The sequence below is a fragment of the Homarus americanus genome, unplaced genomic scaffold (assembly GCF_018991925.1).
Source record: "Homarus americanus isolate GMGI-L3 unplaced genomic scaffold, GMGI_Hamer_2.0 scaffold22250, whole genome shotgun sequence".
In the NCBI taxonomy this organism is placed as follows: domain Eukaryota; kingdom Metazoa; phylum Arthropoda; class Malacostraca; order Decapoda; family Nephropidae; genus Homarus; species Homarus americanus.
Genome location: NW_024741189.1, coordinates 1,257,532 through 1,273,132, shown reverse-complemented (window position 1 = coordinate 1,273,132; position 15,601 = coordinate 1,257,532). Strand labels below are relative to the sequence as shown.

The 15,601-nt window shown below is 39.5% G+C and overlaps 1 protein-coding gene across 2 annotated transcripts; it reads right to left on the bottom strand.

Annotated features, from left to right (window-relative positions):
• Window positions 1-2,573: 2,573 nt before the first annotated feature.
• Window positions 2,574-15,546, bottom strand: LOC121875795 (RNA-binding protein 48-like). 2 transcript variants are annotated; one of them, XM_042380497.1, is made up of 2 exons: window positions 15,343-15,546; window positions 2,574-3,711 (listed from the first exon to the last, which is right to left on the bottom strand). In XM_042380497.1, the coding sequence occupies exon 2, from the start codon at window positions 3,682-3,684 to the stop codon at window positions 2,794-2,796; it is 891 nt and encodes a 296-aa protein (XP_042236431.1). In that variant the 5' UTR covers window positions 3,685-3,711; window positions 15,343-15,546; the 3' UTR covers window positions 2,574-2,793. The 2 variants fall into 2 exon arrangements, with proteins under 2 accessions (XP_042236431.1, XP_042236432.1); XM_042380498.1 differs by lacking the exon at window positions 15,343-15,546 and adding an exon at window positions 14,538-14,625.
• Between the last annotated feature and the right edge of the window lie 55 nt (window positions 15,547-15,601).

Here is a 15,601-nt window from a genome sequence, read left to right as displayed (position 1 = left end):
TGCAAAGAAGTTTAAGCTCCTGAACGACTGTACCAACACCAAGGATGAGTTGCGTAACCTGGGTGACACCGATAGCAAGAGCGAAGAGGATGAGGAACAACAGTTGGCAGAGCAAGAAGTACTTGTGAAACATGTTTGGAGAAAATTCAACATCAAGAAAGCTGTGGACTTCTTGGTGGAGGCATGGGTCAGCTGTCTGTAGCAACGGTTCGTCACGCATGGAGACATGTGTTGCAAGGTATTCCAGGTGGGAGGCAGAGTCAGTCTGTGACTGGTGAGGTTCAGACTGTTGCAGTAGCAGTGGACCTTGCCAGAGAAGCTGCGCAGTGTTACAGCTGCAGGCTTCTCCGAGACCACCAACGATGACATTATGGAGGTGATAAGGGATCCTGATGTGACTGCTGACGAGATGTTAGATGATGATGACGTCAGTGAAGAGGCAGGTGGTGCGTCATCCCAAGAAGAACGCAAGTTATCGCATAGTAATGTAAGGGGTGCCATCGAGTGTGTTGAGAAACTCAAGCTCCTCCTTTCCGACGACCCTGACGATAACCTGTATGAAGTCTTCACTACCCAGCTGTTGCAGACTATGGAGCCCTACATCAAGGTGTATCACGACAACATCAACACTAGCCGTCAACAAAGCATTACCGAGTTCTTCGCCCGCAACCCACCACAGCCAGCCCAAGCCAGTGATAGTGACAGAGACAGTGATGGTGACTTTGAGGGATTTGTCAGGGAGGCACTGATAAATGTGGATGACAGTGGTGGTGACTCACCTGAGGGCCAGTAGCCTGCCCTCTGCCTTGGAACCAGCCTCCATTCCCGTACGCTGACCCATCTCTTCTACTAACGTAAGTGTTAAACCTAACCTTGTTTTTTTCTAACCTAACCTACAGTATATTATTCTCTTATTGATTGTTCCCTTCTATATTATGTGTGTGTGCATACCATCATAAAGTTAAGATGTTATTTTTACTAAAAGGTACGTATTGTGTCAGGAAAAAGTGGAGTTTGGGGGTCGGCCCGGTCTCTATTTCAATTAATCCCATATGTTATGTTGTTCACTTAACGCGTTTCTCGCTTTACGCGGGCCTCCGTGGGTTCAATTGACTGCGTAAAGCGAGGGTTCACTGTATGCCACAAATTCAAATTTAGTCAAAAAGGAATTATTAAGACTACATACATGCATGAAAAATATTGTTGCAATAAACAAACATGTTTGATTTTGGGTACTGTGTATTTTATCTATTGTATTAGGCACCCACGAAATGAGTAACAATGTGATAAATTTAGTTAAATGTGTAAACGGTAAAAACCTCTCGGGTAAGTGTTTCCCTGGACGCCCCAGCTCAAAATATTTATTTATTTTATTTCAAGACCCAAACACATCCTTGATTAAAGAGTACCACCTAACTGGGAGTTTACTGTATTCATATGCCATAGCAAGTTATGAATCACACACTTGAATCAATGTTTACATATTACTGTTGTAAATTTTATCAGTTTTTTTTTCTCTAACAATATATTGCAAACAGCAACTCCACTCTGGCATGGGGGAACAACTCCACGACACTTACACCAGTTGATGTGTGGGGGAGACGGAATGTTCATTGTTCCCGACACTTCACAAAGTTTACGTTGCTTTATCACACTGTCAGCTCTCCAAAAGAATTCACAGCGTACTCTCAGGTGTGCAGGTACAGTAAACATAGACAACTGAGAATAGAGATGCATAATTGGACACACAATCCCCAGTTTTTCCCTTCCCAATGAGTCGAAGTTTTGCTAAACTGAATTTTGACCCTGCACTAAGTGAGAAAGGGTGTCCAAATTTTTTATCGCTTAAGTGAAGTAACATGTAGCAAATTATTGCTAAATGAGGGATACTGTATTTTCATGTACAGTGCAGGTATACAGGCTGGACCCCGCTAATCCGGTAGCTTCGATGATTTGGGGCGGTGTCATAGCTCACGTCTAGTGACTGCTTCCACTATCTGACCTTTAAATACTTATAATTTACCCCTAAATATGCCTCCTAAGAGACCAGCAAGCAGTGAGAGTGGTTGTAAGCGCTGAAACGTAATCATATGACATTAACTATTTTATAAAAGATGTCTATACTGAAGAAATTAGACAGTAATGGTACATTTTATGCATTATTTTGCCTTTTTTAACCTCGGCTACAATGGTTCAGAATTTTCGCAAATCCGGAACTGGTCTGGTCCCAAGCTTCCAGGATTAGCAAGGTCCAACCTGTACTGTACTGTATTTATTTAAGCTTGTAAGAAGTAGTTACAAATATCTAACATTGTTGTAGTAATATAGCACAAACACCACAGTAACACAACACAAGTTGTATGGAGTCCTGGCAGGCTGAGCCCATTCCATTCGCCCCCAGGGCCTGTTGTGGGTCGTGTGGGTGGGCTAATTCCCGTAAAAAAAAAAAAAAAAAAAAGTCTGCCAATCCAAGATGGCTGACAGAAGACCACCCAAATTTTTCCATTGCTGGCCCATGAAAATTGCTCCAGGATCTAAAAAATTCTGATATTTATGTGTAATAAATGTACAAATTAATTTATCAAATGTATTATTTAAGAACCATTAACTTTTATAGTTCACTGAGACCATCAGGATACAGTACTTGATATCACAAAATTTTTATCATAAAAAAAAATGTAACATGAAACAGACTTGGAACTGAATTAGTCTTGAACACTGTGAACTGGGAGTAAACATTAATACAGTAGCTCACTATATTCAACATTATATACAGACAAGTTCTTCCCATCATCATTTATTATTGGATTTATATGATAAAATATTTTTATTACCAAATACTCTTATTTTTTTCACAGTGGTTGTTGAAGGACCACAAAAATTTGTTTTTCTTTTAACTTGAGGAGGAATAAATATATTTTGAAGCTCTTGTAAGGACTTACTTGCCACTGGAGTACGTGAGGAGACACTCTTACTAGTAGAAGCAGCCTCACCTTTTACTTCTCCCTCATCACTTAATGAACTACTTACACAATTTCTCTTAAATATATTATCATCATCATGTGGGAATGTGGGAGTTGTAACATTCACTCTTGAAGGACCTTCTACTGCTACTCGACTATGTAGCTTGTCTGAGTTAACATTCTTTAGTTCTGGTTTCAAATGTTCTAAATAACGTTCTGCTACTGGATTTAAAATTTTATTTTTATTTTTCTTTGATGGGTTCACAAGAGATGGGTCACGCCTGTACCTGGTGAGAGCTGCAATAGTCTTCCTTCTGTCGTGGAGTTTCTCCCTTGTGTCCTCCACTGACTCCAGCTCCGGAGCGTAACACACGTGTAACACTCCGCCGTAAAATGACTTGCCGTCCAACTGAATCTTGGCAAACCTCGCACTCTTGATGTTGTGATACTTGAGTAAGTACACCTCAGAGTAATCTTCACATGGATAATCAGGTAACAGTTTCAAAAGTTCAATATCCCCATACTTGAGGCACACTCTCTCTAGCTCCGTCACCAGTTTGATCGCCGGAACACCGTTGATGATAAGGTATTTAGACTCATCATTCACGGTGTAAACCTTGACAGCCGTTAACTTCTTCCCTTGCCGGTACTTTGCTCTTGTGAGACAGAACTCCATCTGCTTGTGGTGAGGAAGTTTCTCAACTTTATTATCATTATTCATTTTCTCACGCTCCACTCAACACCCAACCTGAAAACAGTAAGGGAAAGCTTTAATTATCCTGGTAATAAATGCACTAAACTACCTGTTAATATCATAACTTATTTTATACAAGAATTGTGTTCATACTCATAATTCCCTAAGCAATTGCATTTTATGTAGTGTACAACATTTTGCCTATTCTGTAGTTCTCCAGACAAACTCTTAGAAGTCCAACCTTGGTCATTTTTCTGAGCTATGTGTTGTGGTTTATGCAGTTGTCAGCGACCGTGAGCTTACACGGTACAGTATAGTATTTAATAATAATTATTAGTGTTTAGCCATAATCACTTGTAAATACTGTACTGTACACCTTGTTTTTTATTGGGTACAATATCTTAAATATACCCGTACTTTAATAACACTGGACTGAGTGGCTCACAACCCCCAAGGCTCCCTAATCCTTATTTCCACAAATTCATTATAACAGTAATGCACTGTACCTGTATTTCTCCCAACACAGTCACAGATGATATATACAGTACAGTACAGGTAGTCCCCGACTTACATCCATCCGCACTTACGACCACCGCAGTCGTAACCAAAACATTTTCAAATGACGATGTCATTTTCTATACCGAAACGTTTCCGTCCCGGGCAAGAGCGTGGCGTGGCTTGGGTCACCGCGTGGGTACACTCACTCAGTACAGCGCTTAGTTGGTGTTTGGCTAAAGTATCCTATACTGATCGCGCTGTGTACTTACATTATTATCGTATTTAATTGACTTTATAATGACTGGAAAGCGTACAAGTGAGAGTGCTGGTGGCGCTCCGAAGAAAAGGAGACAGGCAATTACCTTTGAGATGAAAATAAAGACAATAATGCAATATGAGAATGGAAAAACTGTAGCAACAATCTCAAGTGACCTAGGCTTCTCGCACTCGACCATATCCACTATTCTGAAGGACAAGGAACGTATTCGTGATGTAGTGAAAGGAACAACACCTATAAAGAGAACTATAATTTCGAAGAGAAGACAAGGTCCTATTCACGATATGGAAAAATTATTGGTGATATGGATAGAAGACCAGATACAGAAGCATGTACCCTTAAGCCTTCTAACCTTACAGGCTAAAGCAAGAAGCCTGTTCCAAAGCCTGAAGGAGCAGGCAGGAGATGAATGTGAGCAAACCTTTATAGCAAGTCATGGGTGGTTTAACAGATTTAAAAAACGCTACAGTTTACACAATGTTAAGGTGAGTGGAGAGGCAGCTAGTGCCGATGTTGGTGCTGCCGAAGCTTTTAAGGAGGAGTTAGATGATGTGATTGTGGAAGGAAATTATTTGCCTGAGCAAATATTCAATGTGGATGAGACTGGATTATTGTGGAAGCGCATGCCTGAGTGGACATACATCCACAAAGAGGCGAAAACAATGCCAGGATTCAAGGCACTCAAGGGCAGAATTACACTTCTGTTGGGGGGGAATGTTGCTGGTTTCAAGCTAAAGCCCTTCATGATCTATCATTCAGAGAACCCAAGGGCTTTTAAACATCTCAGCAATCACACACTGCCAGTGTTTTATCGCAGTAACAAGAAAGCCTGGATGACCATTGTACTGTTTGAGGATTGGTTCGTGACTTGTTTCATTCCTCGAGCCAAGGAGTATTGTCTGCAACAACGGATTCCAATCAAGATTTTGCTGATTTTGGATAATGCTCCGGGACACCCACCACACCTGCACCCTGATGTTAAGGTAGTGTACATTCCACCTAACACTACCTCTATCATCCAACCCATGGATCAAGGTGCTATTGCTGCCTTTAAAGCGTATTATTTACATACAACCTTCGCTCAGGCTGTTGCTGCTACTGAAGGTGAGAAAGCGTTCAGAGAGTTTTGGAAGAAGTACAACATTTTGTCATATATAAAGAACATTAGTGCAGCCTGGGATCAGGTTACAGGTCAGTGCATGAATGGAATATGGAAGAAAGTCCTGAAAGGATATGTGAACAGTTTTAGAGGATTTAATGAAAATAAAGTTATTTCGGATATTAGTAACAAGATAGTGGAGTTAGGTAAACAGCTTCAGTTAGAGGTTGATAATGAAGATGTTGAACAGTTGGTTGAAAGTGTAGCAGAAGAGCTCAGTAACGAAGATCTCATCGAACTGGAAGCACACAAAGATGCAGAGGAAGAAGCCAGTCTAAATGTAGAAGAAGGACCTGCACCCCCCCCAAAAAGTTTTCAGTGAAGCAAATGGCAGAGGCATTTGCTACAATTAATAAAGGGATGCAAATGTTTGATGGCATGGATCAAAATTATGAGCGTTATGCCAAAGTTGACAGAATGATCCAAGATGCACTTGCTTGCTACAGAGAAATTCATAATGAAAAGAAAAAGCAAACTGTGCAGTCTAAATTGGACATCTATTTTAAGAAGTCCCCCAGTGCTGTCTCCTCACGCCCCACCAGTGCTGCCTCTTCACTCCCTCAAAATGATCCAATACCTTCAACCAGCAAGTTTCCACAGTACATAAACCTGTCTGAAGAAAGCGACATTGATGACCCACCCAGCCCTGTCTCCTCCTCTGCTTCATCCAATTAATATAGTTTCCATGTATACCTGTAAATAGAAAATTATGGGGGCCCCGTGTGCATTCAGCTGACTACATTAAAGGTAAGTGCTCAGTCACACTGTATCCATCGGTTAAAATACAAAAAAATAAAATAAAATAAAATGTCAAACATAATACCTGTAGAGTAAAGTCTTTTTATTTTTTATTTATGTTTTGCTCTTTCTTACAATATATAAATAGAAATATGTAATTCCCTGTTTGACCTTAAACCCATTACAGTACAGTACAGGGTAATGTCACTACCACCAGAAGTTGTTTGATTTTGTAAATTTTTTCCACATATGTTCATATCATTATAGTAAGTATTGTTACAAACCCCTTTCCCTGTTTATCAGATTCCACCACTGGTTACCAGCAGCTAGGGTCGTATGTACAGAAGCAGTAGGTATCTCACAAGAGTTGTCGAATTACCACTGACTGTCCCGCCAGTCTCCGGTAATTCCCGACGATCGGTATCAGTGTACAGACAAACAGCAGGAAGGTAGATTTCCACCAGGTCACAGAAACACACTTGTGTACTGTAGTCTACTTTAATAAACAGTAATTCTTCACAACAGGGTAATGGCTTCACAATTGGACTTCTCACTTCAAATATGTACTGTAGTCGGCACTCTACCAATTCTTATCGTCATTTCACTTTATATTAATCACAATAATTCCACAAAACTTGTACAACAATTGTCTTCAGTTGTTCTACTAGGCTTATTCTTTACACTATGAACAGAAGCGATCGACTCATTCCTAGTCTGCTCATGGGTACTTAAATACGTCATCAGACGCCCCAGCACCACCCAGAGAGGCCCGGGAGATTCTAGAACGTTCTACGTACTCTGACCGAGGCTTCCAATAATAAGTAAAATCATAACAAAAATGATGCAATATATTCTAGAATATTCTTACATCATTAATACATCATTATCTATACAAAAATTTCACTAAATTTACCCAAATAACTGCTGCTTAGGGCAGAAAACAATCAAAACACCTATATTTTTTTTTTGGGTGGGGGAATAGCCCACCTGGGACAGGTCACTGACCCACAATAGAGCCATTGGAGGGGGGGGCTGAAAAAAAGGAGTAAAAAGAAATTAAAATAGAAAAGAAAAAGATCATATTAATCTACACTACGAAGGTGCAAGAAAACCATCTTTTTGTAGTGAGACATTGTATGAGTATGGAAACACAGAAGAAGGCAGAGCATTCCACAGTTTGACTGTGTGAGGAAAGAATGAGGTACTATAACGGGTTATTATAGTGTGACCGACATCCACAGAGAAATGGTGGGCACCGCGGGCATAACAGTATTTTAAAAAGAGGCGACTTTTATTAGCACCATATAGAACCTAACCTAACCAACTAAAGAAACCTATCTAACTTTACCTAACTTCCCAGCCGGAGGATAGGTTAGGTTAGGCTCGGTTTCAATAGTGATTTGGAAGTTGAAATTGTTATACGAAAAACTTTTCTTATGTATTATGGTGTTTTAGTCTAATGTGACCTTCATTTCTTGTGCAAATGAGAGAATTTTGTAAAAAAATTAAATAAAATGGGAAATGTTAATTTTTTACAAAACGAAGTTCAGAATCGACTAAAAACACCAAAATACACTAGAGAAATAATATTTCGTATCAATTAAGGAAATTGGAATAAAAATTTTTTTTTGTACAGTACAGTAAAGTACACTACAGTTGTACCCCACTTAACGCGGTCAATAGAACCCAGAGGGTCCCGTGTTAAGTGAAATCCGCGTTAAGTGAACAACAGAACATATGGGATTAATTCCAACAGAAACCGGCCCGACCCCCAAACTCCACTTTTTGAAGGCACATACCTATGTTGTAGTAAAAATAACATCTTAATTTTATGATGGTACATGCACACAATTAATACTTAAGAGAAATAGAGAAATACAGTCGCCAAGTTAATGTCCATTCAAATAATGGACTCAACTCCCTCTCCCTCTCACACTACACTGCCGGCTCTTCCCTCTCTGAGAAATTTTTGGGGGAAAACCACTAAATTTTAATAAATAATACCTCAAACTAAAGTTAGGATAATTCAATTGACATTGCTGGATTCCTTGTAAGACCAGGAATATTTTGAATATAAATGTCATATATTTTGCACAAAAGATAACATAGTTACCCAGAGAAAAAATTTTATCTAAAATTTGTATGTCTAATGCAAAATATATGATGTTTATATTCAAAATGATCACCAGATTATAAGAATTCCAGCAATGTAAATTATATTCTGACCGGGTAATTTGTATGAATTTTATGAGCTAAAACAAATATCTTCTGTTAATAATAAAAAAAATAATCTTCACTACACTATCTGTCAATCAAAGTACCCCACCTTGCCTCCCCCCTCTTCCAACCGCGCGGTCAGTCCCAACCCCCCACCAATCCTCCCTTCAAGAGATGTGGGGTGAAAAAAATAAGTTTTAACATTTTGTATCAAATAATACCTCAGATCAAAGTTAGGATAATATAATTGACATTGCTGGATTCCTTGTAAGACCAGGAATATTTTGAATATAAATGTCATATATTTTGCACAAAAGATAACATATTTACTCTGATTAAACATTTTATCTAAAATTTGTATTATCTAATGCAAAATATATGATGTTTATATTCAAAATGATCATCAAATTATAAGAATTCCAGCAATGTAAATTATATTCTGACCGGGTAATTTGTATGAATTTTATGAGCTAAAACAAATATCTTCAGTTAATAAAAAAAAAAAAATTATTCTTCACAGGGTAACAGATGGTCGGTCGGTCCCTCCCTCCCTCCCTCCCTCCCCCCACCCCCCACCAACCGTCCCAAGGAGATGTGTGGGAAAACCAGAATACTTAACTTTTTTGTAATAAATAATACCTCAAACTAAAGTTAGGATAATATAATTGACATTGCTGGATTCCTTGTAAGACCAGGAATATTTTGAATATAAATGTCATATATTTTGCACAAAAGATAACATATTTACTCAAGAGTAAACATTTTATCTAAAATTTGTATGTCTAATGCAAAATATATGATGTTTATATTCAAAATGATCACCAAATTATAAGAATTCCAGCAATGTAAATTATATTCTGGCCGGGTAATTTGTATGAATTTTATGAGCTAAAACAGGCAGTCAGGCAGGGTGGCGGGTGGCGCAAATCTAAAAATAGCGTCTCGAGCCGGACACTCACCGCGTATATGTGGAAAAAATCCGTGTTAAGTGAAAGTTCAGCTCTGGTGAGGCACCGCGTATATGATAAAACGCATTAAGTGAAACCGCGTTAGGCGGGGTAATACTGTACAGTACAGTACAGAATAGTACAGTACAATACAGTACAGAACAGAACAGGGGCTGGATACTCAAAAACAATTATGGGACTGTATGTCGTTGTGTACCCTGTAGCTGGACTTACAGTCTCAGATTGGCATACTCAAAACACAGATGGTATACTCAAAACACAGATGGTATACTCAAAACTCAGATGGTATACTCAAAACTCAGATTGGCATACTCAAAACTCAGATGGTATACTCAAAACTCAGATTGGCATACTCAAAACTCAGATGGTATACTCAAAACACAGATGGTATACTCAAAACTCAGATGGTATACTCAAAACTCAGATTGGCATACTCAAAACTCAGATGGTATACTCAAAACACAGATGGTATACTCAAAACTCAGATGGTATACTCAAAACTCAGATGGTATACTCAAAACAAATATTTGACATCGAACTCCGTAAGTTAAAGCGCGTAACTTACACCAGCTCCTGAGGCTCTGTAACACTCTTAACCCAGATGTAGTAGTCACTAATTCCCGATTGTATAAAAAATAATAATAATATATGTTGTAATAATGCTTGTTAGACTTGTTTTATCATAGAATAATGAAGAAAATGTTTTGTACATGAACATACTGAAATATAATGCTTCACTTTGTCTTTTTCGTAACATTTTTGTTGCCATAATAAGCTGCTTGAGTGTTTGTATTTGGCACAGTTTGGAAGAGACGCATCTTTTGTCTTCTTACAAATTATAGAGTATTTTTTACCAAAACAGAAGGTTTGTATTGTTCACACTTAGGGTAAAAATATGTTTTATGACTGAGTAAACTTGCAGATAGAACTTATTAATGTTGTATAGCCGTAAATATCCCTCAGTAATGAAAGCCAAATATGAGGTCAAGTGAACATTCCTGCCAAGACTTCGCCTTGTTTTTCTAATATTCAACCAATAGCCTTAGCCTATTTTCTTATGAATATGGCTTATGATAACATGAAAGGCTATAAATTTTCATAGGTTAGCCAAAATTAAATGATATTAGGAGTAAAATATGGATTGCAATTAACTTGATTAACAGGGGCCTATATAACTGCTTCTTCGGTCTTAGGCCAATATATGTTTAAACGTGGGGCCTACTCAATTTAGTTAGAACATGAGGATTATTTAAATAAAAAATTATACCAATAGGTTATAAGTTAGGTTTGGTTATGTTATTTTATGTTATGGTATGTTAGGTTAGGTTAGAGAATGTGTACATGGTTTTTTTGGTGAGTGTCAGGCTGTCAGTGAGACAATTTGTCTGGCAGCTACCTTAGGTCAAGTTCCAGACTTTTCATGAACAGTATCATAGGGTAGAGTATTAATTTAAGAAAATTTACGGCTAATCCGATATATTTTCAGGTTTTAAATTGTTGTTTTTTGTATGAACTTGAAGACAATTCAGTCCAAGTGACCCAAACATTGAAAGGAAAACACCAGGGTCTAGGCTAAATTTCCCTAAAACTATTTTCTTTCTTTTGGCGACTTCACACACCATGGCGCATACTTCACACACCATGGCGCATACTTCACACACCATGGCGCATACTTCACACACCATGGCGCATACTTCAAACACCATGGCGCATACTTCACACACCATGGTTCATACTTCACACACCATGGCGCATACTTCACACACCATGGCGCATACTTCACACACCATGGCTCATACTTCAAACACCATGGCGCATACTTCACACACCATGGTTCATACTTCACACACCATGGCGCATACTTCACACACCATGGCGCATACTTCACACACCATGGCGCATACTTCACACACCATGGCGCATACTTCAGTCTCACTGGTCGTTTCTTCAGGTGGTTGTCCTTCCATCTTTTGTTTACAAACTAATATCACATGCATCACTCTCAGCTGATTTCTCCTTCTCTTGTGATTGGTTGATGATTTTGTTAACTGAGCGCTGATTGGCTAACTAGCTCCTGCACTGTCATCTACCTTCTGACAAGAGAACTGAATTTACAGGGTAAACACTGGAGTTATGATAACTTACGGACTGCTTAAGGAACTGTAATTAAATTTTGAGTATGCTGAATTTAGGGGACTGTGAGGAGTCTGCAATATATAGTACTGTATCTCGCTAATATACGTAACTTATGAGGTGTTTTGAGTACCCGGCCCCAGTACAGTACAGTACAGTACAGTACACTACAGTACAGTACACTACAGTACAGTACACTACAGTACACTACAGTACAGTACACTACAGTACAGTACACTACAGTACAGTACACTACAGTACAGTACACTACACTACAGTACAGTACACTACAGTACACTACAGTACAGTACACTACAGTACAGTACACTACAGTACAGTACACTACAGTGCAGTACAGTACACTACAGTACAGTACACTACAGTACAGTACAGTACAGTACAGTACAGTACAGTACACTACAGTACAGTACACTACAGTACAGTACACTACATTACATTACAGTACAGTACATTACAGTACAGTACAGTACACTACAGTACACTACAGTACAGTACAGTACAGTACAGTACACTACAGTACAGTACATTACAGTACAGTACAGTACACTACAGTACAGTACACTACAGTACACTACAGTACACTACAGTACAGTACATTACAGTACAGTACAGTACACTACAGTACAGTACACTACAGTACAGTACACTACATTACAGTACAGTACACTACAGTACAGTACACTACATTACAGTACAGTACATTACAGTACAGTACACTACAGTACAGTACAGTACATTACAGTACAGTACAGTACAGTACACTACAGTACAGTACAGTACACTACAGTACAGTACATTACAGTACAGTACACTACACTACAGTACACTACACTACAGTACAGTACACTACAGTACAGTACACTACATTACAGTACAGTACAGTACAGTACACTACAGTACAGTACACTACAGTACAGTACACTACAGTACACTACACTACAGTACAGTACACTACAGTACACTACACTACAGTACAGTACACTACAGTAAAGTACAGTACACTACAGTACACTACAGTACAGTACACTACAGTACAGTACACTACAGTACACTACAGTACAGTACACTACACTACAGTACAGTACACTACACTACAGTACAGTACAGTAAAGTACAGTACACTACAGTACACTACAGTACAGTACACTACAGTACAGTACACTACAGTACAGTACACTACAGTACAGTACAGTACACTACAGTACAGTACAGTACATTACAGTACACTGTGTTGTTGTTCTTGTAGTGTTGTGGTGTGCTGTGTTGTGTTGTGCTGTGTTGTGTTGTGTTGTTGTTCTGCTGTGCTGTGTTGTGTTGTGGTGTTGTTGTAGTGCTGTGTTGTGTTGTGCTGTGTTGTGTTGTGGTGTTGTTGTAGTGCTGTGTTGTGCTGTGCTGTGCTGTGCTGTGTTGTGGTGTTGTTGTAGTGGTGTTGTGTTGTGCTGTTTCTCTGCTGTGTGCTGTGCTGTGTTGCGGTGTTGTTGTTGTAGTGTTGTGTGCTGTGTTGTGTTGATGTAGTGTTGTGTGTTGTTGTGTTCTGCTGAGTTGTGTTGTGCTGTGTGCTGTTGTGCTGTGTTGTGGTGTTGTTGTAGTGCTGTGTTGTGTTGTGCTGTTGTGTTGTGCTGTGTTGTTGTTCTGCTGTGCTGTGCTGTGTTGTGGTGTTCTGCTGTGCTGTGTTGTGGTGTTGTTGTAGTGCTGTGTTGTGTTGTGCTGTGTTGTGTTGTGTTGTGCTGTGTTGTTGTTCTGCTGTGCTGTGCTGTGTTGTGGTGTTGTTCTGCTGTGCTGTGTTGTGGTGTTGTTGTAGTGGTGTTGTGTTGTGCTGTTTCTCTGCTGTGTGCTGTGCTGTGTTGCGGTGTTGTTGTTGTAGTGTTGTGTGCTGTGTTGTGTTGATGTAGTGTTGTGTGTTGTTGTGTTCTGCTGAGTTGTGTTGTGCTGTGTGCTGTGCTGTGCTGTGTTGAGTTATTGTGCAGTGTTGTGTTGTGTTGTCAGAGAAACAATTTAGACCCTACAATTGTGTGTAAATGAGTCAGATCATCAACCTGGGACTTGGTCACATACTGCAGCATTAGACAACACAACACCTCCCTGTGTGATAACTGCCTGCTAAGTTAGGTTGAACTTTTAAATGACTGCCGTCCGACTAATTACCCAAATGTAGCGGCAATGAAGTCAAATAATGGTCCTACAGGAATAAATCGGGTTGCTAATCACTTCTCGACTAGTATTTGGTGTCACGAAGTAAAAAAAAAATTGGAAAACGTAATTTAATTTGAGTTAATAGATCGAGTGCATGTACCGAACCTAACCTAACCTAACCTAGCCTAACCTAACCTTACCTCAACTAGTATTTGGTGTCACGAAGTCACAAAAAATTGGTAAACTTAATTTAATCTGAGTTAATAGATCAAGTGCATGTACCTAATCTAATCTAATCTAATCTAATCTAACCTAACCTAACCTAACACAACACAACTCAGATTAAATTAAGTTTACCAATTTTTTGTGACTTTATGACACCAAATACTAGTCGAGGTTAGGTTAGGTTAGGTTAGGTTGTGGCACTCGACCTATTAACTCAAATTAAATTACGTTTTCCAATTTTTTTTTTACTTTATGACACCAAATAATAATCGAGAAGTGATTAGTAACCCGATTTATTCCTGTAGGACCATTATTTGACTTCATTGCGGCTACATTTGGGTAATTAGTCGGACCGCTACGGCAATGTCCACTAGAAAACATTATGAAATTACAGCGTCGATAAGTTAATTTTCTATGAAAGATCAGCGGCTGTGAAATAGTAAATAATTATTCAATGGTTAAGACTCACCTGTCAGGGGAGCCTCGCAGTGTTTCAATGGTTAAGACTCACCTGTCAGGGGAGCCTTGCAGTGTTTCAATGGTTAAGACTCACCTGTCAGGGGAGCCTTGCAGTGTTTTCAATGGTTAAGACTCACCTGTCAGGAGCCACCAATGGTTAAGACTCACCTGTCAGGGGAGCCCAGTGTTTCAATGGTTAAGACTCACCTGTCAGGGGAGCCTCGCAGTGTTTCAATGGTAAGACTCACCTGTCAGGGCCTTGCAGTGTTTCAATGGTTAAGACTCACCTGTCAGGGGAGCCTGCAGTGTTTCAATGGTTAAGACTCACCTGTCAGGAGCCTGTTTCAATGGTTAAGACTCACCTGTCAGGGGAGCCTTGTGTTTCAATGGTTAAGACTCACCTGTCAGGGAGCCTTGCAGTGTTTCAATGGTTAAGACTCACCTGTCAGGGGGCCAGGTTTCAATGGTTAAGACTCACCTGTCAGGGGAGCCTTGCAGTGTTTCAATGGTTAAGACTCACCTGTCAGGGGAGCCTTGCAGTGTTTCAATGGTTAAGACTCACCTGTCAGGGGAGCCTTCGCAGTGTTTCAATGGTTAAGACTCACCTGTCAGGGGAGCCTTGCAGTGTTTCAATGGTTAAGACTCACCTGTCAGGGGAGCCTCGCAGTGTTTCAATGGTTAAGACTCACCTGTCAGGGGAGCCTCGCAGTGTTTCAATGGTTAAGACTCACCTGTCAGGGGAGCCTTGCAGTGTTTCAATGGTTAAGACTCACCTGTCAGGGGAGCCTTGCAGTGTTTCAATGGTTAAGACTCACCTGTCAGGGGAGCCTTGCAGTGTTTCAATGGTTAAGACTCACCTGTCAGGGGAGCCTTGCAGTGTTTACTCTCGGTGTTATTTTCACCAACTATTTTATGTTTCATTCATGTTTAGTTTGTTTCGTCTCTTAAACATTTACACAACTGTTAGTTCTAATGACTGTCAGACATTAACACAAGGCAGTAGAGAGATAACGAAGATCAATTAACAATACTTGTTGATTGTATCAGGTGAAAATAACTGACCACCGTTTGTTTACGCCTCTTGATCCTTTATAAGAGAATCACCGGACAAGAGAG

What these genes read in the sequence shown, in the direction of transcription:
- LOC121875795 (XM_042380497.1), bottom strand. Translation starts at nt 3,684, where the DNA reads ATGAATAATGATAATAAAGTTGAGAAACTTCCTCACCACAAGCAGATG.